Source organism: Ursus maritimus, unplaced genomic scaffold (genome assembly GCF_017311325.1).
Source record: "Ursus maritimus isolate PB19 unplaced genomic scaffold, ASM1731132v1 scaffold_20, whole genome shotgun sequence".
Taxonomy (NCBI): domain Eukaryota; kingdom Metazoa; phylum Chordata; class Mammalia; order Carnivora; family Ursidae; genus Ursus; species Ursus maritimus.
The window spans coordinates 15,219,690-15,244,640 of record NW_024424453.1 but is presented as its reverse complement, the minus strand read 5'-3'; the positions used below and the strand labels follow the sequence as shown (position 1 = coordinate 15,244,640).

The 24,951-nt window shown below is 40.4% G+C and overlaps 1 protein-coding gene across 1 annotated transcript in view; it reads left to right on the top strand.

Moving 5' to 3' along the window:
* The first annotated feature begins 3,463 nt into the window (after nt 1-3,463).
* The window catches only part of HPS3 (HPS3 biogenesis of lysosomal organelles complex 2 subunit 1), a 25,401-nt gene continuing 3,913 nt past the window's right edge, over nt 3,464-24,951 (top strand). The window contains exons 1-8 of the mRNA XM_040636689.1: nt 3,464-3,803; nt 11,254-11,745; nt 12,262-12,433; nt 12,539-12,624; nt 14,562-14,754; nt 19,484-19,565; nt 21,987-22,141; nt 24,151-24,259. Of these exons, the coding sequence (XP_040492623.1) occupies nt 3,587-3,803; nt 11,254-11,745; nt 12,262-12,433; nt 12,539-12,624; nt 14,562-14,754; nt 19,484-19,565; nt 21,987-22,141; nt 24,151-24,259 (1,506 nt within the window). The 5' untranslated portion in view covers nt 3,464-3,586. The remainder of the gene's footprint in view (nt 3,804-11,253; nt 11,746-12,261; nt 12,434-12,538; nt 12,625-14,561; nt 14,755-19,483; nt 19,566-21,986; nt 22,142-24,150; nt 24,260-24,951) is intronic.

Genomic DNA, 24,951 nt, shown 5'->3' with positions numbered 1-24,951 from the left:
CTTTCTCTTTTTTAAAAAAAACTAAAAAGCATTTAGAATTTTTCAATATTTTCCTGAACATAGCAAATATCTTAGAACACATTATTTACCATTGAACTCCAATCCAAATCACTCTTATTTTAAATTTTTTTGGATTGCATATTTTATTTTTTTGTTAACTTATTTTACTTAAATTCAATTAGTTAAAAAGAGTGTATCATTAGTTTCAGATTTACAGTTCAGTAATTCTCTTATTTTAAATTCTTGAAGAAATACTTCTAAAGTACCTTCTATATAACTGAGGTTCATACAATGAGCTTTACTTTGCAATTAGCTAATTAGCAATATGATTTGGGGTAAGTCTCTAAGCTTTTACCTATCTTGTAGTCTTTAAAAAAATTCCACATATTTAAAGTACACAGTCTGATAAGCTATGACATATATATTCACACATAAACCCATTACAAAAATCAAGATAATGGACATATGCATCATTCCCAAAGTTTACTCATGCTCTTTTTTTTTTTTTTAAGATTTATTTATTTATTTGACAGAGAGAGAGAGAGAGAGAGACAGCCAGCGAGAGAGGGAACACAGGCAGGGGGAGTGGGAGAGGAAGAAGCAGGCTCCCAGCAGAGGAGCCTGATGTGGGGCTTGACCCCAGGACTCTGGGATCACGCCCTGAGCCGAAGGCAGATGCTTAATGACTGAGCCACCCAGGCGCCCCATATGCATGCTCTTTTTTAATCTGTCCTAACTCTGCCCCTCACTCAGACCCAGGCAACCACTGTTGTCTGTTACTATAGTTTGTATTTACTAGAATTTTATATAAATAGAATTATGTATATAAATAGTACATTCTATTTTTGTCTGGTTTCTTTCATTTACCATAATTATTTTGAGATCTATCCATGTTGTTGTATGTGTCAATAGTTCATTCCTTTTTATTGCTGAGTAGTATTTCGTTGTATGGATAAAACAAAATTTGTTTATCCATTCATCTGTTGATAGATATTTGGGTTGTTTTCGGTTTTTGACGATTACACAAAAAGCTGCCATGAGAATGTGTGTGCAAGTCCTTTTAAGGATATATGCCTCAGTTCTCTGGGATAAACACCTAGGTGTAGAGTGGTTGGACCATATGGTTGGTGTATGTCTAACTTTGTAAGAGACTGCCAAACTGTTTCAAAAGTTGTTATACCACTTGACAGCCACATCAGTTGCTCCATATCCTCACCAACACTTAATCAGTCTTTTAAATTTTCATTACAATAAATGTTTAGTGATCTCTAATGGTAGTTTTGACTTGCATTTCCCTAAGGACTAATGCTGCTGAATCTTAAGGCCAAGGTGATGGTGTTAAAAGGTAGGGCCTTTGGGAGGTAATTAGGTCACGAGGGTGGAGCCCTCATGAGTGGGATTAGTGCTCTTATATAAGAGATTCCACAGAGCCCTTTCCAGCCAGTGAGAACACAGCAAGAAGTCCGCAGTCTACAACCTCAAAGAGGACCCTAACCCTACTATATGCTGGCACCTTGATCTTAGAATTCCCAAACTCCGGAACTGTGAGAAGTAACATTCTGTTGTTTATAAGCTGCTTACTCTGTGGTATTTTGTTGTAACAGCTCAAATGGATTATAACAGTGGCTATCCACAAGTCAAGGAAAGAGGCCTTAGGAACAACCAGAACTGCAGACACCTTCATCTTGGACTTCTGACATCCAGAATTGTGGGGAAAAAAAATTCTGTTTAAGCTATCCAGTCTGTGCTATTTTATATGGTTACCCTAGCCGACTAACACAGCCTCCCATAAGGAAATCAGGATGTGCCTACGGCTGCCCCTGCATTTGTAACAGGAATACAAGCAGGCAACTCCTCTTTATAGCTACTGACATACAAGGAAACCAGGCACATCCCCCACCTTCCCTTGGCTAACATGTCTATCCCCTGAGAATCTTAAATAAGTCAGGTTTATTTAAGGGAGAGGTGGTTATCTCTAGAAGGGATTGGGACTCCAGGCTGTAAGCAAATATCAATTCTTTCTCCAAAATAGACATTTTCAACGTAGGTGAAGTTACAATAAAATTTTAAGTTTAGTCTTGAAATTTTAATTTGGTACTGGAATTGTAATTTTCTGTCTTGAGGGAGGAAATAAAAAAAGGACACATATGGCATAGATTTGTGGAAAAAGGGATGTTCATGTGTTGGATCTGAATGAGTTAGTTGTAAGCAGTTGTTAGGCTCTGTTTTCCATAGGAGCCTTCTATGAGTTTTCAACCCCACTTGCTGACTTCCTTGTCCAGTTCTTGGCCTCAGTTTGGTGAATGGTTGTATACCAAAAAGTCTCTATTGGTTGGGTTAGGTGAAGGGCAGCAGGATACTACTAAGGGGTACTTTATTCATCTAGATGGCAAAGGAAATGGAGGTAGGTTTAACTTCAATCCAATTGCACCTAATTTGTAAATTCTTCGAAGAAAGGATTCATGAGGGTGAGAACTAGAAACTAACCAAAGGAAAATCTGCTTTCTTTTTAGTTTTGTCCCTATGTAAGTAAGGGGACGCCGAAAGTAAGAACATCCCACAATTCATACTTACATACCTTATTTTCTGGATAAATTGTAAAAAGTTGCTCTAATGCTCCCTTCATCTAAATGTGTGGTGGTTTTGTTCTGTTTTGTTCTGTTTTTTTTAATCTGGATTGCAATTATGCGCTCCACCTCGAGACATCAGGAATAGACATAGGATACAGATTAGTTTTAGGAGCACTGGACTGAGAGCTAGTGGATTTCAGCCCTGGTCATTCCATCCTCTGGGGCTCAAACTAATCTTTTGCCAACTACAGGAAGGTCACTAGGTGATGTCCACAGTTCCTCAGCAAATATATATATATATATATATATATATATATATATATTACATATAATATACATATATATTACATATAATATATATATATTTTTTCTTCCTTCCTTCCTTCCTCCCTCCCTTTTTGCTAAGCACATTCTAAGTGTTGTTCTTTCCAATGAAATCATTCTGGAATTTCCAATATTTTGGAACAGCTCTTCAGTGTGTTTAGCCCGGCGTTGAGCCGTGTGCACTGCGCTTCAACTTTCGCAGCCCTATCCTCCTGAAACTCTGAGGCTACTGGGGAGACATAAGTGATGCCCCTTAAGTAGGTAGAAAATGGTACAAGATAGCAGATAAAAAGTTGAGACGTACTCAAGGGCCTAAACAGCTCGTCTAGCCCGAAGCAGTAACGTGAAATAACGAAAAAAAGGACACATTGGTCTTTGTGCCCGTCAACCGCGGGGTGCGGAGCGGTGGCCAGCAACTGACCGCCGCGTCCAAGGCCCCCAGACAAGAGGCCCGTGGGATGCAGACGGACCCGGCCGAGGCCACTGCTCCCCGGACCCGAGCCTCGCCTCGTAACAGCCTCTTTAAGAAGGGGAGCCGCAGGCGGCCCGGGTGACGCTCACGTGACTCGGCTCTATGCAACTGCTGGCGGAAGTGGTCCAGCGTCTGCGACCGGAGCGGGGTCTCCGGGCGCCCCGAGGGGCGTGCAGGCCTGAGCGGGCACCGGCGGGCCGCCCCGGAGCCGGTGGTCAGGATGGTGCAGTTATATAACCTGCACCCATTCGGGTCGCAGCAGGTGGTGCCCTGCAAGTTGGAGCCCGAGCGGTTCTGCGGCGGAGGACAAGACGCGCTCTTCGTGGCGGCAGGCTGCAAGGTGGAGGCATTCGCGGTGACCGGACAGGAGCTGTGCCAGCCGAGGTGCGCCTTCTCCACGTTAGGCAGAGTGCTGTGCCTGGCCTACAGCGAGGCGGGTGAGTAGCAGCGAGGCCAGGGGGGAGCCGGGGCCTCCTTCCTAGAGGACTGAGCGTCCCCGGCCGCACTCTGGGTGGGGAAGGAGACTTCCCGGAACTTGCTGGGTGGTCTCGCGGGGTCTGGCTGCTGATTACTGAAGGAGAGCAGAGCAGTGCGGTTGTCGTGGCAACCGCAGGTGAGCTCTTGCTTCTAGGGGGCGGGGGACGCTGTCTGCTCTTATCTCGCTCGCTCACCAGAAAGGCCTGTAGTTGGGTGGCTGGGTTCCGCTCAGTTTGTTTGTATGGTAAAATAAACCATACAGCTCCAAAAAATTCAAACTTAAAAGCATAGAAAATCTCAAACACATACAAAATAGGGAGAATAGTATCTTGAACTCCAGGTACTCCCAGCTTCAACAACAGTGCCAACTCATGGCCAATCCTTTCACGTCTATACCTTTATCCACTAGTCGGTTTTTGAAAGCTCACGTTATATGCTGGTTTTTAAATCTATGCAAGTGGAACTCAAGTCATAAACTCCTCCCACCCACCCAAAACAGCGCAGCAGCATCCAGTACCCTTTTTCCACCGAAATGTGAAGCAGTACCAAGGAGGTACAATGTGGGTATATCTCTATTTTAGAAAAATAAAACATTTAAAAATAAGTGGTACTTAAGATTACGGAAGGATTTACCATAGGCTTCTTTTAACTGCCTAATAATGCACTTAAAGTTTGATTCCTGCTTCTCAAGAGGGTCGTAAATGTATAAATTGCAGTACTTATGGTAGAAAAGCTCAGGGGCTTACTTATGAAGTGCAGAGCATGAACTTGGAGGATTGGAGATCTCTTTCTAACTCCTACTCTGTCTGCTACTGGTTGGGTGTGAGTTTACAGAAACTTTTGGATCTCAGGCTCTGGTTTTTTTTGTTTTTAAAGTTGAAATTGCTAGATCAGTGATTTCCAGGCATTGGGATTTTGTGGATCCATTAAAATCTGTGGGGCTATCATCATACTTAGTATCTGACTATTTATTTTGTCCAGTAAAAATATATACTTTTAAAAATGAAAAGCCGTGTTATTTACTGTAACCATAAGAGAAAAAAGCACTAAACCCTAAACATTGGATATCTTTGCTTTACGAGCAACTTACTATGCGGTTATTTTTTTCTTCTTGGCTAGTAAAGATATTAACGGAAGCCTGCATTGGTTCACAGATAGTGTTTGAAAACCACTCATTAGATCTGTATGTTTTCTTTCTTTCTTTCTTTCTTTCTTTCTTTCTTTCTTTCTTTCTTTTTAAGATTTATTTATTTATTTATTTGGCGGAGAGAGACAGTGAGAGAAGGAACATAAGCAGGGGGAGTGGGAGTGGGAGAAGCAGTCTTCCCGCTGAGCAGGGAGCCCGATGCGGGGCTCGATCCCAGGACCCTGGGATCATGACCTGAGCTGAAGGCAGACGCTTAATGACTGAGCCACCCAGGCGCCCCTGTATGTTCTCTTTCAGCAGAAGATTCTGATTTTGGAATTTAGTAGAAATACCTCTCATCCATTTTTCAATATTGGTGGTTTCCCCATCTCACCCCCCCTTTTAGACGAGGAAGTTCTTACCTTCAAGAGCTCTACTGAGTGGCACACTTACCACTCTCAAGGTGTGATGTGTGTGTGTGTGTGAGAGAGAGAGAGAGAGAGCGCGTGAGAGAGAGAGGCAGAAACAGACCAGACATATTTATAAGATCTGCCCCATTCTTCCAAACGGACATTTATTCTAGAATTGGAAGTGGCAGGCATTATGTAAACTTATAGTTTTCTTCCCTGTCAGTAATGGTGATTCTTGGGATCCTTTATGTCACTACTTGTGCTTCAGAATCACCTGGGGGAGCTTGAAAATATGCTGATGCCTGGACCACAGAGAAACTGTCAGTTTCCTGGGGTATGGCCCAGCTTTGGGGTGAGTCTGATATTTATCCAAAATTCAGAACCACTGACCTAGTGCCTACTAGCTGCTGTAGGCAGTGAGTAGCATGGTAACCTTATTAATGAGGCCTTGAAAAACAAAGACTTTTTATAATCCAGTTGGCTGTCCTAAAGAAAGTTCAGGAGTCATGTGCTATGGCATTAGCGTGGGTCAGATAGCTCAAGGGTAACTTTCAGTCCTCAGCTTGAAGACTGGATACAACCCCTGGGTACAGCTTCTATTAACCCACACATAGCTGACTCCTAGCTATGTTGATACCCAGATAACTTGTCTTCCACTTCTTAGCTTTTTCCTTTTGGTCTCTTTCTTCCCATTCACAGTAATTTAGACATGGGGATTCCTGCTCTACCTGCCTAGTGTCTTTCTCTATAGCAAATCTCCCCCTGTCAGAAACAAAATTAATCTTGTATCAGTCATTTATATTTATTAAAAGTGCTTTGCAGGTCTCTTACCCAAATAGAAAACATTTTCTTTTCTTTTCTTTTTTCTAAATTTTATCTATTTATTTGAGAGAGAGAGAGAGAGATTGAGAGAACAAGTGGCAGGAGGGTCAGAGGGAGAAGCAGACCCCCTGCAGAGCAGGGAGCCTGACGTGGGACTTGATCCCAGGACCCTGAGCCAAAGGCAGATGCTTAACCAACTGAGCCATGCAGGTGCCCAACATTTTCATTTTTTAAAATCTCTAATTAGCAGAATGCTATTCTCCCTTTATAAAATTTGGGGGTGTTAGGGAGAAAGTAGGTCGAAGTTTTGAAGGACAGAGGGCCCTAACATCATCATCAGTAATGGAAATTTAATTTAGGCTTTGTGTGTGAAGTGAGGAAAAGGAGACATGAGAATTTATTGCTCTCAAAGGAGAAAGACCTGGTGGCCAGGGTTGGGTGCTGTGTGGGGAGCTCTGGTGCAGGACATTTGTTTATGGGGTGTCTGAAGGTGGTGGGGCAGGGAGGACAAGACCACATGGCTCTCATTGTTGACTGTTCTTTAGCACAAGTGTATTAAATTACATCTCCCCAAACCCTACCACCTCTTCACTTTTCTAGAGCCATAATACATATTTTGATGTATTGTATATTATTTCTGCCTTCCGATGTCAATTTTGTCATAGGAGCAGCCTTTTCCTTAATCTGGTATTAGTGTTAACCAGGTTTGTGATCTTCCTATATAAAAGGAAGATTATTATTTTAAAAAATCAATAATCTCAGCTTAAGAATAAATATGAGAATGATTTTTTAATTTACTTAATGAAGACAGAAGCTGTTGTAAAGTAGAATAAAGCCCCTGACCATATACATAATACCTAAAAAAGTCAGTCAGAGGAAGACAAATACCATATGATTTTTTATATGTAAAATCTAAAAAATAAAAAACTTAAAAAAAAACAAAACTAATTGGTGGCTGCAAGAGCTGGGGTGGGGGCAGTGAGAGAAATCGGTGAACTGTGTTTTGTTGCTTGTTTAAATATATTACATTTTTTAAAAAGTTTAGTTTCTTTCATACAGTGCTGTTAACCTCCACAGAATCCTCTAGACTTATATCTCCTTTTTAACATTTTGAGAAACAGCATAATTGGGAAATGAGCATCGACTTTGGAGCTAACCACATCGAGGTTTAAATCCCCAGCTCTGTCTTGTTGGCTGTGTTGCCTTAGACAAGTTACCTAGCTTATTTGAGCCTCAGATTCCTGATCTATAAAATGGAGAATGAGATAATACCTTGAAAGTTTTTTGTGAGGATTAACTGAGAGAACTCTTAAATCTCTTATCATAACGCTTGTCAGGTAAACACACTTACTGAGCAAATTCTAGTTCATCATTGTAAAACTAATCTGAAAACATACAAGACAGTATGGGCACTATCTACAGTTTGCAGCTTATATACAAATGATATATACACTTTATCAGTGAAATAGGTATATTTTTATAAATGTATGAATAAAACAATTTTATTTAACCAAACAAATATTCTTAGTTTTAAAATTCATTTACTAATTTGAATATGGCACCAAAGCACGGGCAACAAAACAATAAAGTAAATTGGATGTCATCAAAATTAAAAACCTTCGTGCATCTATAAAAGACACTAAAAACACTAACAACAGGTGGAAAAGGCAATCCACAGAATGGGAGAAAATACTAGCAAAGCATATATCCAAGAAGGGATTAATATCCAGAATATATAAAGAACTCCTGTAACTTAACAACAACAAAAGCCAATTCAAAAATGGGCAAATAGGCATTTCTTCAAATGACCAACAAGCACATGAAAAGATGCCTAACATCATTAATCACAGGGAAATGCAAACCACACCCATACTGAGATACCATTTCACTCCCATTAGAATGGTTATTATTTAAAAAAAAGAAAGAAAACAGCAAACATTGGTAAGAATGTGGAGAAACTGGAACCCTTGCACACTGCAGGAATGTAAAATGGTAGAGCTGCTGTGGAAAACAGTATGGTGTTCCTCAAAAAATTAATTACCATATGGTTCAGCGGTTTCACTCTTGGAAGTATATAAACAAAGTAATTGAAAGCAGTGACTTGGCAGATATTTGTACATCAACGTTCATAGCATTTTTTCCCTAAGATTTTATTTATTTATTTGACAGAGAGAGACAGCGAGAGAGGGAACACAAGCAGGGGGAGTGTGAGAGGGAGAAGCAGGCTTCCCGCCGAGCAGGGAGCCTGATGTGGGGCTCGATCCCAGGACCCTGGGATCATGACCTGAGCCGAAGGCAGACGCTTAACAGCTGAGCCACCCTGGCACCCCCATAGCATTTTTTAATGAGAGCCAAGAAGTGGAAGCACCCCAAATGTCCATCAACTGAAGAAAAGACAAACAAAATGTGGCATATGCGTATCTCTACCTGCATGTTTGTTGAAGCATAATTTTTAATAGCCAAGACATGGAAACACTCTGAGTGTCCTTAAACAGTTGAATAAATAAAATGTGGTATATACATAAAATCGAATATTACTCACCCTTAAAAAGGAAGGGAATCCTGACACATGTTACAACACAAATGAACCTTGAAGACATTATGCCTAGTGAAATAAGCCAGAAGCAAAGACTAATATTGTATGATTCAGTTTATATGAGGTATCTAGAGTGGGCGAATTCATAGAGACAGAAAGTAGAATGGTCATGGCCAGAGTCTGGGAGTGGGGGAGAGGAGGAGTTATTGTTTAAGGGATACAGAGCTTTGAGGAAGATGAAGAAGTTCTGGAGAGGGATGATGGTGATCGGGGCACAACAATGTGAATATACTTCATACCATTGAACGCCAGTCTCAAAAATGGTGAAAATGGTAAATTTTATGTTATGTATATTTTACCCCAACAAAAATTTAAAAAAAATTCATTTACTAAGGAACTTCTAGAAAGATGGAGGGGACAAGTCATCTTTTGACCCAACTCCATCCAAACTGCTTCCCTGGAACTGAGTGAGCCAATATATGGAGCCTGTAGGTACAGTTAGGCATTATGCCAAGATGTCCAGGGAATGAAGAGGAGCAAGCTGTGTTTCTGTGGTATCAAAGGGACCAGCATCAAGAGAAGGCTCGCCTTTCTGGAAGGTTGGCTCATTTCTGACAAGGAGGGGACCCGGCCAGCCCAGCGAGCGTTTGCAGAGAGGGCTGCTTGCTTGCTGCATGTGTATATGGGAAGTTGTGATGCTCACAGCAGTGAGCATGTTTCAGTTTTAGTTCATTGGAAAAGAGCCTATCTACCAAATAATGTTAGTAACTAGTAGGTTCTACATTTGGAAAAACCTTGACTTCTCTTCCCCTCAAAGTTCTAAAGATTAAAAATTTAAATAAAAAAGCCACTAAAATAGAACATGTAAGACTATAGTTACGTAATTTGGCGGGCATAGGACTGTCTAAGCAAATTAGGAAACTCAGAGGCCAAGAAGAAAAGCATATGGATCTGACTACGTAGGTATCTGACTACTTTTACTATGGTAACAGCTGCCATAAGCGAAATCAAATGTCAAAGAACAGACTACCAAAAACAATTTGCTATTCGTGACCAAAGATTAATATCACCTTTACCCAGAGAGCTGCTATTTCTTAGTAAGAAAAACAAATCAAGCATCCTATTAAAGTAGATAACTTGCGGAAGAGAAATCATACAAGGCTGATAAAACACAGGAGAAGATGGCCAGCTTTAGAAATGGTCTGGGAAATTTACATTATGATAACCATAAGAGTCCTTGTTTCTCCATCACATTGAGTCAGTGCTAGTGAGGATATGGGGAAATGGGCATGTTCAAACAGTGCTGCTGGCAACATGAGCTCCGATTATGTAATTGTGATAGAATCTGGCAATATCTTAAGATTTAAAACATACCTGCCTTTTGCCCCAACATTCTCACTTTTGGGAATCTATGCCATTGAAACAACCCCCTAGGAAATGAGTATATAGGTATAGTAGGCCTATTTATCACAGCATGAAGTATAGTGGCAGAAAAACTTGAATATATCTCAATAGGGGAATTGTTGAATAAATTATGGCACATATATACATAGGATATACAGATAATTTTCAATAAAACGATGTTAGATACCCATGTATTGACATGGCGAGTAAGATGTATTGGCAATTTTTAGAAGTTGCAGATTGTTAAATATATTCTGTGTGATTCCATTTTGGTGAAAAAAAAAAAGACAAAACACTAGTCTGTGGTCTATGTTTATGAGAGAAAGGTGTAGAAGGCCACATACCAAGCTATGTGTGTTAACCCTGGCTCCTCACAGATTGGACTGCGGGGAAGAGATTATGCTTTTCTTTCTTTCTTTCTTTTTCTTTCTTTCTTTCTTTCTTTCTTTCTTTCTTGACAGCCAGTGAGAGAGGGAACACAAGCAGGGGGAGTGGGAGAAGAAGCAGGCTCCTAGCGGAGGAGCCTGATGTGGGGCTCGATCCCATAACACCGGGATCACGCCCTGAGCCGAAGGCAGGCGCTTAACCGCTGTGCCACCCAGGTGCCCCGAGATTATGCTTTTCATTTGGCATCTCTTTACTGGTTTAATTTCTTACAACAGAGACTAACTATAAAATTACTTTGTAATTCAAACAATATAATAAAATCAACGATGAAGGGAAAATTGATTTGGATTTAAGTTTTATTTAATATGTATAGCTTTTTCCTACTTCTCAGAGTTGACACGAAGGTGTGACCTGTGGGAAGGGGGTCTCAGAGCTACAGGAAACACTCAGAGCTAATATAAGGAATAAAATGTACAATTTCTATGTAAGCTACATAAATAAATGGATTATCTTAAGACATAATGGGGAGAGATTTATTTCAGAACCTAAATGCCTAACGTCAGTTAAAAATATACCTAAGATCCTATTAATTAGGGTTTTGTTCTCGTCAATCTTTAATTGAATCCTAATTCACATTAGGATTCACTAATAGTTCCTTTTCATGGCATAAAGTAAGTGGTTGTTTCTAATTACAAATTCTAAGTATAATCTTATTTTCTTCTCAGGAGACTATCTGGCAGTAATTGAAGAGAAAAACAAAGCTACATTTCTACGTGCATATGTGAACTGGAGAAGTAAAAGGACTGAAAACTGTCGTGTGTGTATCCGAATGGTTGGACATAATGTGGAGGCACCCTTTAGCGACACCTACAAAGACCAGATGTCTATTATTGAAATGCCGCTTTCTGAGGCCCCCTTGTGCATCTCCTGTTGCCCAGTGAAAGGAGACCTTCTTGTTGGTTGCTCCAATAAGTTAGTCTTATTTAGTTTGAAGTATCAGATCATTAATGAAGAATTCTCAATATTGGACTTTGAACGTTCTTTAATTATACATATAGATAATATCATTCCTGTAGAAATTTCTTTTTGTATTGGTTATGTTGCTCTCATGTCAGACTTAGAAGTCTTAATCCTAAAACTGGAATCAGACCCTAAAAATGGAGAGAGTGTTAACCACCAGCCACCTAAGACCAACAATCCAATGAAACAGACAGAAGGTAAATTATGAATTTAGCTTGCTTTCTTATCTTAGGTGTAGAGAAAACCCTTACTTCTGGCAATCTCTGAAGCCACATTATTTACAGATTCAGTTTTTCCTGATACATGAGATTTGGGTTTATGATCCGGCTGCCCAGATCTTACTCAGTAGCATGTCAGTGTGTTTCAGCATATACTTGTCAATAGAAATAATGGAAGAGCTAGAAGGAGTTTCTAGCCCCAGTTCTCATAAGTTGAATGGCCTTGGGTTAGGAATGCCATCTCTGAGTTTCAATTTCCTTGGTAAAATTGGGATGATCATATCCTGTTGTACTTTATCTGTTGTGAGGAATAAATGAGGAAGTGCTAAGGCTTTTCAAAACCATAGTGCCTTGCAAATATATGAAATGTCTGTGTGCGTGAATAAATAAAATTACTATATTTCAATTTAATTGGTCTGGGGTTGTTATGAAATTTAAATTTCATTCAACTAGTACTTGGGGTTACTAAACTCTTCTCAAATTTTATTTTTTAAGATGTCAGTAGTGAAACTTTGCAGCTTGAGTCAGATGATTTTGTTATCTGTCAAAAGCCCATGGAACTTCTCGGTGAAAAAAGTAGCCAGTCTGGAATATCTGTTACACTGGAGTCAACGGGATTAGCTGATGAAAAAACAAAATATTACCACGTTCAGCACCTGCTCTATAAGTATTACAAAGCTTTTCATTCATCAGCATTTAATATATATTTACCTGCTTAGAAGTACATCGAAATTAGATCTCTTCCTCTTTCTTTCTCTTTTTAAACTCACAGACGTTTTGCTCCTGATATTTCGTCCTATGTCTTTTCTGATGACATCAAGTTACATTCACTTCAGTTGCTACCCATTTACCAAACAGGTAAGTATGGCGGTGCTGCAGTGCAGTGAGGTAAAAAGGCTCTGGGCTGGGAGGAGAGACCAAGGTGGGTAATACGTTAGGTTCTCTTACCGAGTCTCCCTGTGGCCCTGGACAAGTTCCTTAGCAAATAATGCTAAAGAGTGTTCTTATGAGCACTAGAAAGGGAAGTTGTGTCTGCTAGGAGGAGCCATGGAGAGAACATGACAGACAAAACGCATTTCCCTTTTTGAAATGGTTACTTGGCCCAAAAAGGGAAATTGGAACCTTGTCCTAGCTGGGGTTTTTTTAGCTGGGTATATGGCTAAGCTTCTTATGATGGCCTTGTGAGCAAGGTGGGAAAATGTTGACTGAATGGGAAATTCATTCAGAGTGGTGGTTTTCAACCTTGTTGCACATTGGGCTTCCTTGGATGCTTTAAAGAATACTGATACCCAGGCTCTACATACTGGTGATTCTGACTTGATTAGTCGGCTAAGGTATGTGGACATCAGTAGCTTTTTAAATGCTCCCCCGGAACGTAATGGGCAGCCCAGACTGAGAATTTGCCATTGGGTTTTGTACTTAGTCCTGGCCTGCCTAACATCTTTAGATGTTGCCTAGAGACAATATAAATATTATTCTGACTAAACGTGTTTATAAACCTCCCTTATTTTTTTCTTTCTTTTAGTAAACATTTATTGACTGCCTACTATGTTGGGTATTGTGCTGAATACTAGGGAACCAATAATGAGCAAAAGTAGGCAAAGTACTTGCACTCATGGAGCTTATTGTGTTCGGGGGGGGGGAAGCAGACATTAATTGAATAATCATTTTGTTATTATCAAGGAGTATACAATTACACACTGAAATGAGTGCTCTGAGGGAAAAGAATCCTACCTTGAGAGCTTCTAACAAAGATATTAACCTCATTTATGGGTCAAGAAAGGCTTCCTAGGAAAGAGGATCTGAAGAGTGATTTGGGGCTGATTTGGAAATATGGTTGGTGCAGAGGAAGCAGCAAAGGTGTTGTGGTAGAGGGAGAATCTAATAAGTGAGGAACTGAGAGCTAGAGCAAGGCAGAGAAGGTCGTGAGACAATGCTGGAGACCAGAGAGGGCCCAGAGCCATGTTAGGGGGTCAACTATCTAATGGCCGTTCCCTTTCTCTCTCTTTTCTTTGCAGTAGCAAGAAGCTGGGCTAATACCGTAGAATTTCCCATAATCTGAATTTTGCTAATTGAGTCCCCACAGTGTCATTTAACATGTTCCTATATTCCCTGTATGTCCCTGTGATTTGGTAGTTCAGTCTGAAGCTGTACTGTTCACTATGGTGGCCGTTACCCACCTGCTGCTGTTCAGCACTTGAAATGTGACTAATCTAAATTGACATACACTGTTAAGTGTGAAATTCACATCATTATCTGGAAGAGTTAGTACAGAAATATATATATAAAGTATCTCATTAATTTTTTCGTTAACTGTTGGTTGACATGGTAATAGGGATATATTGGGTTAATACAATACACTATGAAAATTTTGCCTGTTTCTGTTTACTTTTTAAAATGTGATTACTAGAAAACTTTAAATTACATATGTGGCTCATGTTATATTTTTATCAACAATGCTGGTCTAGACTAAGTCTTGATTAGATGATGATAGTGGTTATGATTATGAAGATGATGATTTGGTACCACAAGTAGTGCTGACTTCTGTTGGAAGGTACATGGTATCTGGTGATGATTATTACCTAGATCTGTTAACTTATTAGGGGTTGCAGAATGGTGATATTTTAATTATATCAGCTCCCTTTTCATTTCTTACTGGCATTCTTCTATAAAGAGCAGCTTTTCCTAAACAAATCTTTGGTTATCCACTGAGAATTTTTGCTTAGACAAGTTAAGATATCAATTTCCTTTATTTATTGGTTTCATGGGGTTTTCCCCCCATTTTTTTCATGCAGGTTCCCTAACTTCTGGTAGAAAAAATTTGTCTCAGAAAAAAGAGTTGCTGAGTCTCTTCTGTTTTTTCTCATTACCTCATGTGGGCTATCTGTACATGGTTGTCAAATCTGTTGAATTAATGTCAGTTTACCAGTATCCTGAGAAGTCTCAGCAGGCGGTGCTCACACCACAATTTTTGCATGTCATCGCAAGGTATGTTACAATGTTACTGCTGGACTTTGAGTCACTTACTCTTCTGCAAATTCTTGGGGTGCTTCCTAAGTCTTTAAATGAGAATTGTGTGGGGGTGCTTGGGTGGCTCAGTCTGTTAAGCGTCTGCCTTCGGCTCAGGTCATGATCCCAGGGTCCTGGGATCAAGTCCCACTTCTGGCTCCCCGTTGAGCGGGGAGTCTGCTTCTCCCTCTGCCTGCCTGCTCTTTCTCTCTCTCTCTCTGACAAATAAATAAATAAATAAATAAATAAATAAATAAATAAATAAAATCTTTAAAAAAATAAATGAGAATTGTGTGAACCAATATATGGTATTGTAAATTAATGATGTGCATTTGCCTTTTGATGGCCTATACCTACCTTTTCAATGTCAAAGATTTAGATTCTCGTTTTGCCTTTGTTTTATTTTCTTAGATTGGATAGGGGTCTTTGTGAGAAAAAATTTTCATAGGGAATTTTAATGAAAAGTCAGGACATCTCTGGATTTCTTTTTAGATTTCCTAATTTATTCCTCTGCTGTCCTATCCTTTCTGTATGAGTTGAATTATTTCATAATTTAGAACTGTGAAGGAGCCAGAAAGACTACCCTCTGATTAGTACAAATGGGGAAAAAATAACCCAGAGGTTGGGATTGGCAAGGTCATGTGGATAATTGGTGGCAGATGCCTTTTCAGTCGCCTTACCGTGATAGGCTGGCATATAACCTGCGTTCCTGAGCAGGATTTTAATCTCATTTCCTTTTTATCTCAGCAGTAACGGATGCTTCTGGTTCTAGTTCCTGTTTTTTGAGCTTAGATTATGTGCAAGCCACTGCATTGGGCCCTCTAGCCAAGTAACCGTGAATAAACTACACCATCTGTTTTCTAAAGCAACAGCATGAAAGAAGGCAGAGACACATACATGGGGCACAAATACTAGGGGATTTGTGAAAAATATCTTTAGACTTTGTGAAAGTGAAAATAGGCAATGCGAGGAGAGAAATTTCTTCTGGCTGAGTCATATGGAAAGCTTTTTGTGCTTGAAGTGAGAAAAGCTAGTTAGAATCTACAGGTGTAGATTAGAAGAGAAGGGCATTATAGATACAGGTAAGACTATAAAAAAAGGCTATGACTAGTTTTGTAGGAGCATCTAATAATTAATTGCATAGGATGGTGATCTTTAATTTTTTTCAACTGAATGGTAGGATCAGAAGCTACAGCAGGTGCTAGAGTATATTCAGACGGCATAGAACTCATCTGAAGATTCTGCCGCTCACTCATAGTGTGGTTGCTGCCCTCTCCTCCCCATTGTCTGGTGTAAGGAGAACTTCTGTTGTGTGTTTCCTAAGTGAACGTTGTGGAAGTAGCTAGTCTCGATTTCTAACATGTTGTGCATAGTGACGTTCTTCAACCATGAAGAATCTGAAATGCAGAGAAGTGGTGCAAATCATGCTCGAGGGAGAGCTCAGGGCTTTGAAAATTAAGGACTTTTTTAAGGTTTTGATCAATAAAGTGATGTGATAAGAGCATTGCTTTAGGAAAATCAGTGGTGGCTGTTATGCAGGATAGATTGAACACAGGTAAGTACACTATTGAAATGGTTCGGGGGAAGATAACGAGGGGCTGTAGCAGCGAGAGGATGAGGAAGAATGGATGGGAGAGGCTTCGGCAAGAGAATGACAAGACTTGGTGTCTGTTGGGATGGTGGGAATGGAGGAGGCACAAAAAACCCCACCAGAGTGTTGAGGCTGCTTTTATGAAAGAATAGACGCTGGTGAAGTGTGGGGAAAGAGAAGTTTGGTTTAGGCATTTGAGTTTGAGGAGCTTAGGGAGTATCAAGGGGAAATGTTAAGTAGGCTTTTGGACACAGAACTGAAGATGAGAAAAGAAAAGAAAACATAGACGTTTTATTACCATCAAAAAAGAGCTGACTGTCGAAGTAGTGAGTATGGCCTCAAGAGTGTGTAGCAGAGAAAAGTAGTTGGAAAACTAAACTCTGGTGAAGGTCATGTTCAGGAAGGGAGAGAAAGAACAGAAGGATTTTCAAGAATGCAGAAGAACCTAGGGAACTATAGCATCCTAGACACCAAGGAAAAACTAGAGGGAGAAAGAAAGAATAAAATATTTATTTCTGTCCCAAAATATTGATGTGAAAGACTATTAATCTTTTCTCTACCTGATTGCATAGATGTAAAGGACACTGAGAATTTAGTGATTTGATTCCCTAAATTTATTTCCCCTCTCTGTTAAATATAAGTCACGAATTAGTTTAGAATGCAGAGTCCTGAAAACACAGTTATGGGGATTTGAAAGGATTTAAAATGTGTGGGTTTTGCCTGTCTCCAGGTAGGAAATTTTTGAAGCTTTTCTTAATATCAGCACCAAAATACACTCTTACATCATTAATTTAACTGTAGAAGCACTAGACGTTAGAATAGCAGCTGTTATATGTAAATTCAGATTCTTAATAAAGATCCCCACCCATATTTTTAAAGTTCTATATTTGTTGAACTTACTTTTACATATTATTTTACCCAGTAAATACATACTTTAGAAATATTGTGACCCATAATTTTGTCTTGAAAAGTTTGTTGAAGGGTGGTACATTAAAAAAAAAAGGCAAAAAAAATTTTTTTAAAAGAATCTAAGAACAATATAAAATCATGTAAAATGTCATCCTTATAGAAATACATAAATGGGAAAGCCCCCCCATAATCCTACTCCTCAGAGTCAACCATGTCAACAATTGATGTGTATTCAGGGCACCTGGCTGCCTCAGTAGGTTAGGCGTTTGCCTTTGGCTCAGGTCATGATCCCAGGGTCCTGGGATCCCAGCCCCACATTGGGATCCCTGTCTGCTTCTCCCTCTCCCTCTGCCACTCCCCCCGCTTGTGCGCGCTCTCTCTCTCAAATAAATAAATAACATTTTTAAAAAATGGTGTATATTCATCTAAACTTTTTAAAAAAACAATACATTTACTACTATGATTTGTTTTTTATGGAAGTGGATCATAAGATGTCCACTGTTCAGCAACTTGCTGCTTCACTTAGCAGCATATCTTGGACAACTTTCCATGCCAACACATTTCAGTTCACTTTATTCTCTTATACTGCTGCTTAGTATTTCTGCAATAGCCAGCTGCTGGATTGCTGTAGGTGGAGGTGAGTCAGAGGACCAGCCTTCTTATCTCTGGAAACTAACAGTCATTTATCTTTATGGTCATAGCTACTCTCACTTATCATTCTGGCTCCATCACAGGTGCTTTTTTGCTTTTCACTATCTCAAAGTCCCTTCTATTTGTTTTACTTCCTGGTGTTAACTCTCTATTCTAGATTTCTAAGTGGTGGTGCAAGTGTTCCAATGATTATCATGACTCCAGAGGTCATGTCCTAGGACTTTGTGGAAATGGACAGAGATGGCAATGGGCTGAGGCTGCAGTAGAAGCCCCCCAACACAGAGGGAGAATGCCGAGTGATACCTCTTACCTACACTGTGCAGTCTCCCAACTGTGAAAATGTCAGAATGCCTTCCTTATAACGAAGTATTTCTTCTACTTTTTAAAAAGATTTTATTTATTGATTGATTGATTTGAGAGAGACAGAAAGAGCATGAGCCCACATGCACAATGGGGGTGAGGGGCAGAGGGAGAAGGAGAAGCAGACTCCCTGCTGAGCACAGAGCCTGACCTGGGGCCTCAATCCTAGGGTCCTGGGATCATGACCTGAGCTGAAGGCAAATTCTTAACTGACTGAGCCACCCATGTGCCCCAAGAAGTATTTCTTCTATTATAAGATCAATGCTAGGTTTGCTTTATTTCAACATAGTTCATTTTTAATTCTCCTACTTTTTGTTTTTTAAAAATTTTCCTGTGGAAAAAAATAAAAATTATTGCTGTGAATCCACCGCAAGATGGGTTTTGTAGCAATTTCTAAGTTAACTTTTTAACGTCAGTACTGGAGTGTTGACTTCTCCCCTAGTCACCAGGCATTCGTTGTGCACTGACGTGGGGTCTCTAGGTCATTTTACAATGCAGAAGCAGCATGGGGTTGTAGAAAGAGCTAGAGGCGTGTGAGGAGTAAGACGACCTGGGATCTAATTTGACTCCATCCTCCTGAGATGTCTTAGACCAGTCATAAGACTTCCATGCCCTCATCTTTAAAACAAGCTTCTGGAGTAGATAATTCTCAAGATTCCTTCAGATAGCCTATAATTTTCAGTTCTACCATCGGATATGTGTTTGCATAATCTAAGTGTGTTGTCCAGCCTGATCTAGGCTCAATTACATGCTGAGATGAGTGGGATAGAGATAGTAGTCAGGAAACTTGTGTTCTAATCTTGGCGTTGATAGTTACCTCTTTGTACCTTGGGCAGATACTAGGGACATCATTTTGTCTGTAAAGTGAGATATTGACCCAGATCCATGGCTCTTAACTAGGAGTGTACAACAGAGCCACACATGGAGCTTTGTAGAAATATACATGTCTAGATTCAGCTCTTAGAGATTATGATTCGGTAGGGGTGAGGTGGGGACCAGTTGTATATTTTTACAAACACTCCATGGGGATTCTGAGGTGCTCTCTTTGTTAAGAAGCAGACTAATCATCAGCATTTAACAAATATTTGAGTCTTCCCTCCCCACCATTGCTCTGTTTGCCTCTGTGAAATCCTCCCATCTATGAGCATGTGGTTATTGGCCTCTGCTTTGCTCAGTGGTGTCTCTCCTCTTCCTTAGCAACAACCTACAGTGTTTCACAGTGCGGTGCAGTGCGGCAGCAGCTCGTGAGGAGGACCCGTATGTGGACACCACCCTGAAGGTTAGAACTGGTTTATTTTATTTTTTTATTTTTATTTTTTAAAGATTTTATTTATTTATTTAACACAGAGAGACAGCCAGTGAGAGAGGGAACACAAGCAGGGGGCGTGGGAGAGAAAGAAGCAGACTCCCAGCGGGAGAGCCTGACGTGGGGCTCGATCCCAGAACGCCGGGATCACGCCCTGAGCCGAAGGCAGACGCTTAACGACTAAGCCACTCAGGCGCCCCAGAACTGGTTTATGATGACAACAAAATCTTAGGATCAAAAAGGGATACATGAATGCTTGCAAATTTGCTCTTGGGTCTAAGTTGGTGAACATTAAAGGTCTTAAGATCTTCTTTATCCAAATAGAGTTTTTGGACATGAAATAGTAAGCATTTTGTGATTCATGGTTTAGATGACAATTTTTAAGATTACTTTGAAAACATTTCACTCAGAATTTAGGTGTAGTGCATAGTTTTTAAAATTTGGTAAAGAATATGTGAGTGTAACTTCAGAGAGAGTACTTTACAACTATAGTATACTACAATTTTATTCTTTTTTAATGGAAATATTGGTGGCAGAGAGCACATGATCAGGGGCAGAAACAGAGAGAGAGAGAGAGAGAGAGAGAGAGAGAGAAGCGGGGCTTGATCCCAGGACCCTGGGATCATGGCCTGAGCCAAAGGCAGACACTTAACCAACTGAGCCACCCAGGCATCCCATGATGGCCTATATTTTATAAGTTAGTTTATGTCTATCTGGCACCTGGGACAGCTTTTCCTGGAAAAGTAAGTGTTCATTACTGATCGTTATGTTAACAAGCCAGCACTTTTGTGCTTAAGGTGTTTGAGGTCCTCTTCCACTATCATCGTCACCCAAATAGTGACATGTGACATTGTTTTACTCGATCTGAGTTCTCAGTAGCTCTTTCATGCAATGGCCTGCCTGTAGCTTTCTGTTGCTGACCAGGCATTCTGCCTACCTTCAGCCTCTTAGGAAACCCAACTCACAGCTTCCCCATGCCTTTCTGTCTATGTTTAAGATACACACATAGCCTTTTCAAGAGCATATTTTAGAAATAAAGATTATTTCCCTATTGAAATGGAAAGCCAACAGATTCTTTGTCCCTCTCTTCTCCTCACACCTTGCTTTGCTTTTTTGTTTTCTGTTTTTCAAACCTCAGAAAGACATAGGCTTATACAGGTGGTGATGCTGGAGTGAGGGGTGCATAATAGATTGAGGTAGGTTCAATCTGCATTTGAAATTAAATCACGTTGTAGGTCTTCTCAGAGTCTCCTAAAACCAGGGGGAAGGAACAAGGAAGAGAAGAAGAGAGATAAGAAGAGAGATGGGCAGCTAGCTGGTGGGGAATGCTGCCCTTGAGACCAGTCCTCCTGAAGGTGGCAGAGGGAAGGTCACACCTCATGGTTCCCTCTCTCCTGCGACTCTACCATTCTGAAATGCTAGATACCACCGGAACCAGCACACGTTTAGCCCTCTTGCCGACTCAGACTTTGGGAGCTGTGGCGTCTGAGAAAGATTTACAACCTCAGAATTTGGTCCAAAGTGTACATCTTACGTCCCTCTCCTCTGAGATTCTGGCCCCTCAGCAGTAGCTAAGGCCATCTTATCTATTTTTAGAAATGAAAAAATAGATGACTGCATTGCCCCAATCGCTTTGTACAGAAGGCAATGAAGATGACCGCAGAACCAAACTAGTGTTAATGGAAGAGAGGGCACAGGCCTGGCAGCATCATTTTGCGAGCTCCCAGAAACAGCTCTTCCATGATCTTATCCACTGTCCTTGAATTAGTGCCCCCTTACAGGGACAGGAGCCTGGCTGCTCATCCAGGGTTTCCTCCCATTTACCTGACACACCCAGCCGGTCATCCATTCCAGGCAATGTTCCCACCTAAGGAGCTAACAGTCAGGGGCCATCTGAACATGCAAGCATTTCTCTTCTACACGTCCATCCACCAAGAAACCATGTAAGTTCTCTCTGTGCAATAGAATGACCATTTATAGTGCCTGATTTTTCCTAGAAACCACTTTGGGGCATATCCCTGAACCAGCTCACCGTCAGTGGGGATTTCTGTAGGTGCAGGTTACCAGCCCACAGCCGTGCTCGGAGAGCCACTCTGTAAGCCACACAGGAGTTCCCACAGCCGCGATGGGCTCAAGAGCGCCTGCCGTCTGCATCCACTCAGTCAGCAGATACCGAGTGGCTCTTCGGCGGGCACATGTGTAATAGGTACCGGGTTACAGAACTTCAAACAGGATAACCTCCTCCTTTGATAAGATTAGGAATTCAGATCGGGTTTTTGGAGGGGGGTGTGGAAGAGGGAGCAGGATTTTATCGAATAAACAGACTGATTTTTTGAAGATTAAAGTTCATGTACCTTTGTTCCTTGGTGAAATTTGTGATTTTTCCTCTACTAGGCTTGCCCACCTGTCAGTATGGATGTCTGTGCTCTAAGAATACAGCTTTTCATAGGCTTGAAAGCCGTCTGTCACTTTAAAAACCACCTCATACTTTTGACCAAGGCAGACCCAGAGGCCATTCCAGAGAGAAGAGACTCACCCAAGAGGCTTCTGTAAGCATCTCCACACTTCTACACATTCATGCCAATGTTTCTGGAATGAGTTGTTACTGATATATTTTGTGTGTATGTCCTAGTTTATCTTTTTAAAAATCAGAACTTTGAATGATAAGATGGTTTGTCTATGTTTTTTTTCCCCCCGGGGAAGGAAAGAAGATTCTAGTGATCTCCATAATATCCTCTAGAAGAGAATGAATTATAAAGTAGTTCCAATAAAAATCTGTGGTATTTTAGATAAGTTAAAGTACATGTTCTTCAGTATAATTAATAGGAAAGACAGAGCCTCTAGTGCTAATCCAAACCACAAGACTCTTCACTAGTTTTTTTCTTTGACCTTTCAGTGGTTACATTTTTATCCAAGTATTATTTTCTGGAATCTCGATTCAAAAGAAATTAATAATGCATTTCTTACTTAAAGCCCATTCACGATGTATAGATATGTGCTGATCTTCCTTAAAATAAAATTGCATTTTGATAAGACTGATCTCTGGTTGACTCTTGGATTTTCTGCTTTTACATTGTTTGGACCAGAACGCTTAGTTCTAGACTAGTTATGCTTCTGTTCAACATTTTCTGTTCTGTGACCTTAGTAGTAGGAATTAGATGATGATGATAATGATTTGTATGTTCGCCCATGAATAATTTAATCAGGAAAGAAATCCTTCTGGGGGAAGAGAAGCAGATAGTGTACAGATGGTCCCATACTTAACGATAGTTTGACTTACAAGCTTTCACTTTACGATGGTATGGAAGGCAATGCCCGTTCACTAGAAACTGTGCTTCAGGTTTGGAGTTCGGATCTTTCCCCGGCTGGCAACATGTGGTATGATATTCTTGGTGATGCCCCGCGGTGGCAGCTCCCAGGCAGCCGCGTGGTCACAGGCGAACAACCAATACACTTACATCCATCCTGTACCCATACAGCAGTTCTGTTTTTCGCTGTGTACAGTATTCAATAAATCACATAAGATAGTCAACACTTTATTATAAAATAGGCTTTGTGTTAGATGATTGCTAATGTAAGTGTTCTGAGCCAGTTTAAGGTAGGCTAGGCTAAGCTATGATGTTTGGGAGGTTAGGTGGATTTGATTTATGCTATTTTCAATTTTTCGTGGGTTTATTGGGATGTAGCCTCATCGTAAGTCAAGGAAGAGCTGTATTTCTAGTCAAACATCGGTTTTTAGTTTTAACATAAGGTTTGCTTTTTCAAATTTTTTTGTGTGCCTGTGCTTTGTCCCACCAACAGGAATAATCAGAGGTTTATTTGGGTAACCGGTCACTCTGAGTGTGCGCAGAATGATCTGGGACTGACTGATTCTAAAAGCTTTCTGGCAAGAGGAAGAACAATTGGCAATCTTGCAAATTATTGACATTTTTGTCATTAGACATTTTTAAAATTTCATTTTTAAATGATTTTTAAAAAAAATTCTCATTTGAAAGTTTCTTTGGTCAGAGGTCTACATTTTAAAGATTGTATACTAAAGAAAATGCATCAAATAGTGAAAGCAAGAGGTAAGATAGTACTTGAAGCGGACCCATGGGTATTTGTGTCTTCTGCATTTTTCCAGCAGCCCTGAGTGTTTTGCCTAGTGTTCTGTTGCAGCTTCTGGTTAGATTGGTGGCATAAGGCATGCTAGTCTCCTGAAGGCCATGTGCAGGAGACGTAGTGGGCACAGGCTCTCTGACAGCCAAGTCTGTCTTCCTTTTGAGGGGTCTTGCCTAGTCTTTGAGCATTTTGCCCATTAAAGAATTCCTGTGGAGTACATTGGAAGCAATTGGTTTATCAGTACGTGAAAGCTGTTGAATTTTAAATGCCGTAGGCCTATGTAGCATTGAGAACTCATGTTCTATAAAAATTGACTAGTACAGCGAGTCATTGAAGAAAATACTAAATGAAAATGATTGCATAGTTCTTTTTAGGTATCTAACATTTACCATTTAAGATTGTCATTTATTAATACTGTGTCTTATCTTGCGATTCTTGTCTTTTCTTTTGCTTTTAGTTCTAGAAAAGGAACCAGTGGTAAGCTTAAAGCACCTCCTGTAGCTGAGGCTGGGTGGAATTTGTATATTGTGGATACGATCTCACCAGTGCAACTGTACAAAGAAATGGTACTCCTTTCAGACTTCTAATTCTTATTTGTAGAAATTTAGGGTCAAAGTAATGACCAGATACTGATTCTAATCATCACACATTCAGAATGCCACAGCCAACCAGCTTTCACGTTCCGTCTGACAGTAGAGGGTGTATCTTTCGTCACCTGCTCATTTTCACAGCTCCTGACATTTGAGGAGCCAGTAGAAATTCCCTTCACTAAAATAAGACTTCCTTATTCATACCCACCCTCCAACGAGGATCGATGAACCCGTCGAAACATAAACAGCCTTTGACCTTTATTTCGAACCCTAGCAAAGAGTACCAGGAAATGGAGCTGAAAGAAATCTTAGATCATTTATCCCCGTCTCAGTCTTTGAAATATTAGCAGATTGTCTCACGGCCCAGCGCACCTGCAGCATTGTCCTGTGGGCAGTGGCCCAGAGGGGGGTACCCACCTTCCTTTTTTAAGAGTGACAGCTGCCAACTCATCACTGACAATTTTTTTTAAGTCTTCATTCTGAAATAATTTCAAACTTACAGAAAAGTTGCAAGGATAAGAATAGTAGAAATAAAACCCTGTATATTCTCAACACAGATTCACCAATAGTCAACATTTTATCCCTTTTGGCTCTCTTTCCCTCTCTTTTTTGTACTCCTGCACTTTCTAAACACACACACACACACACACACACACACACACACACAC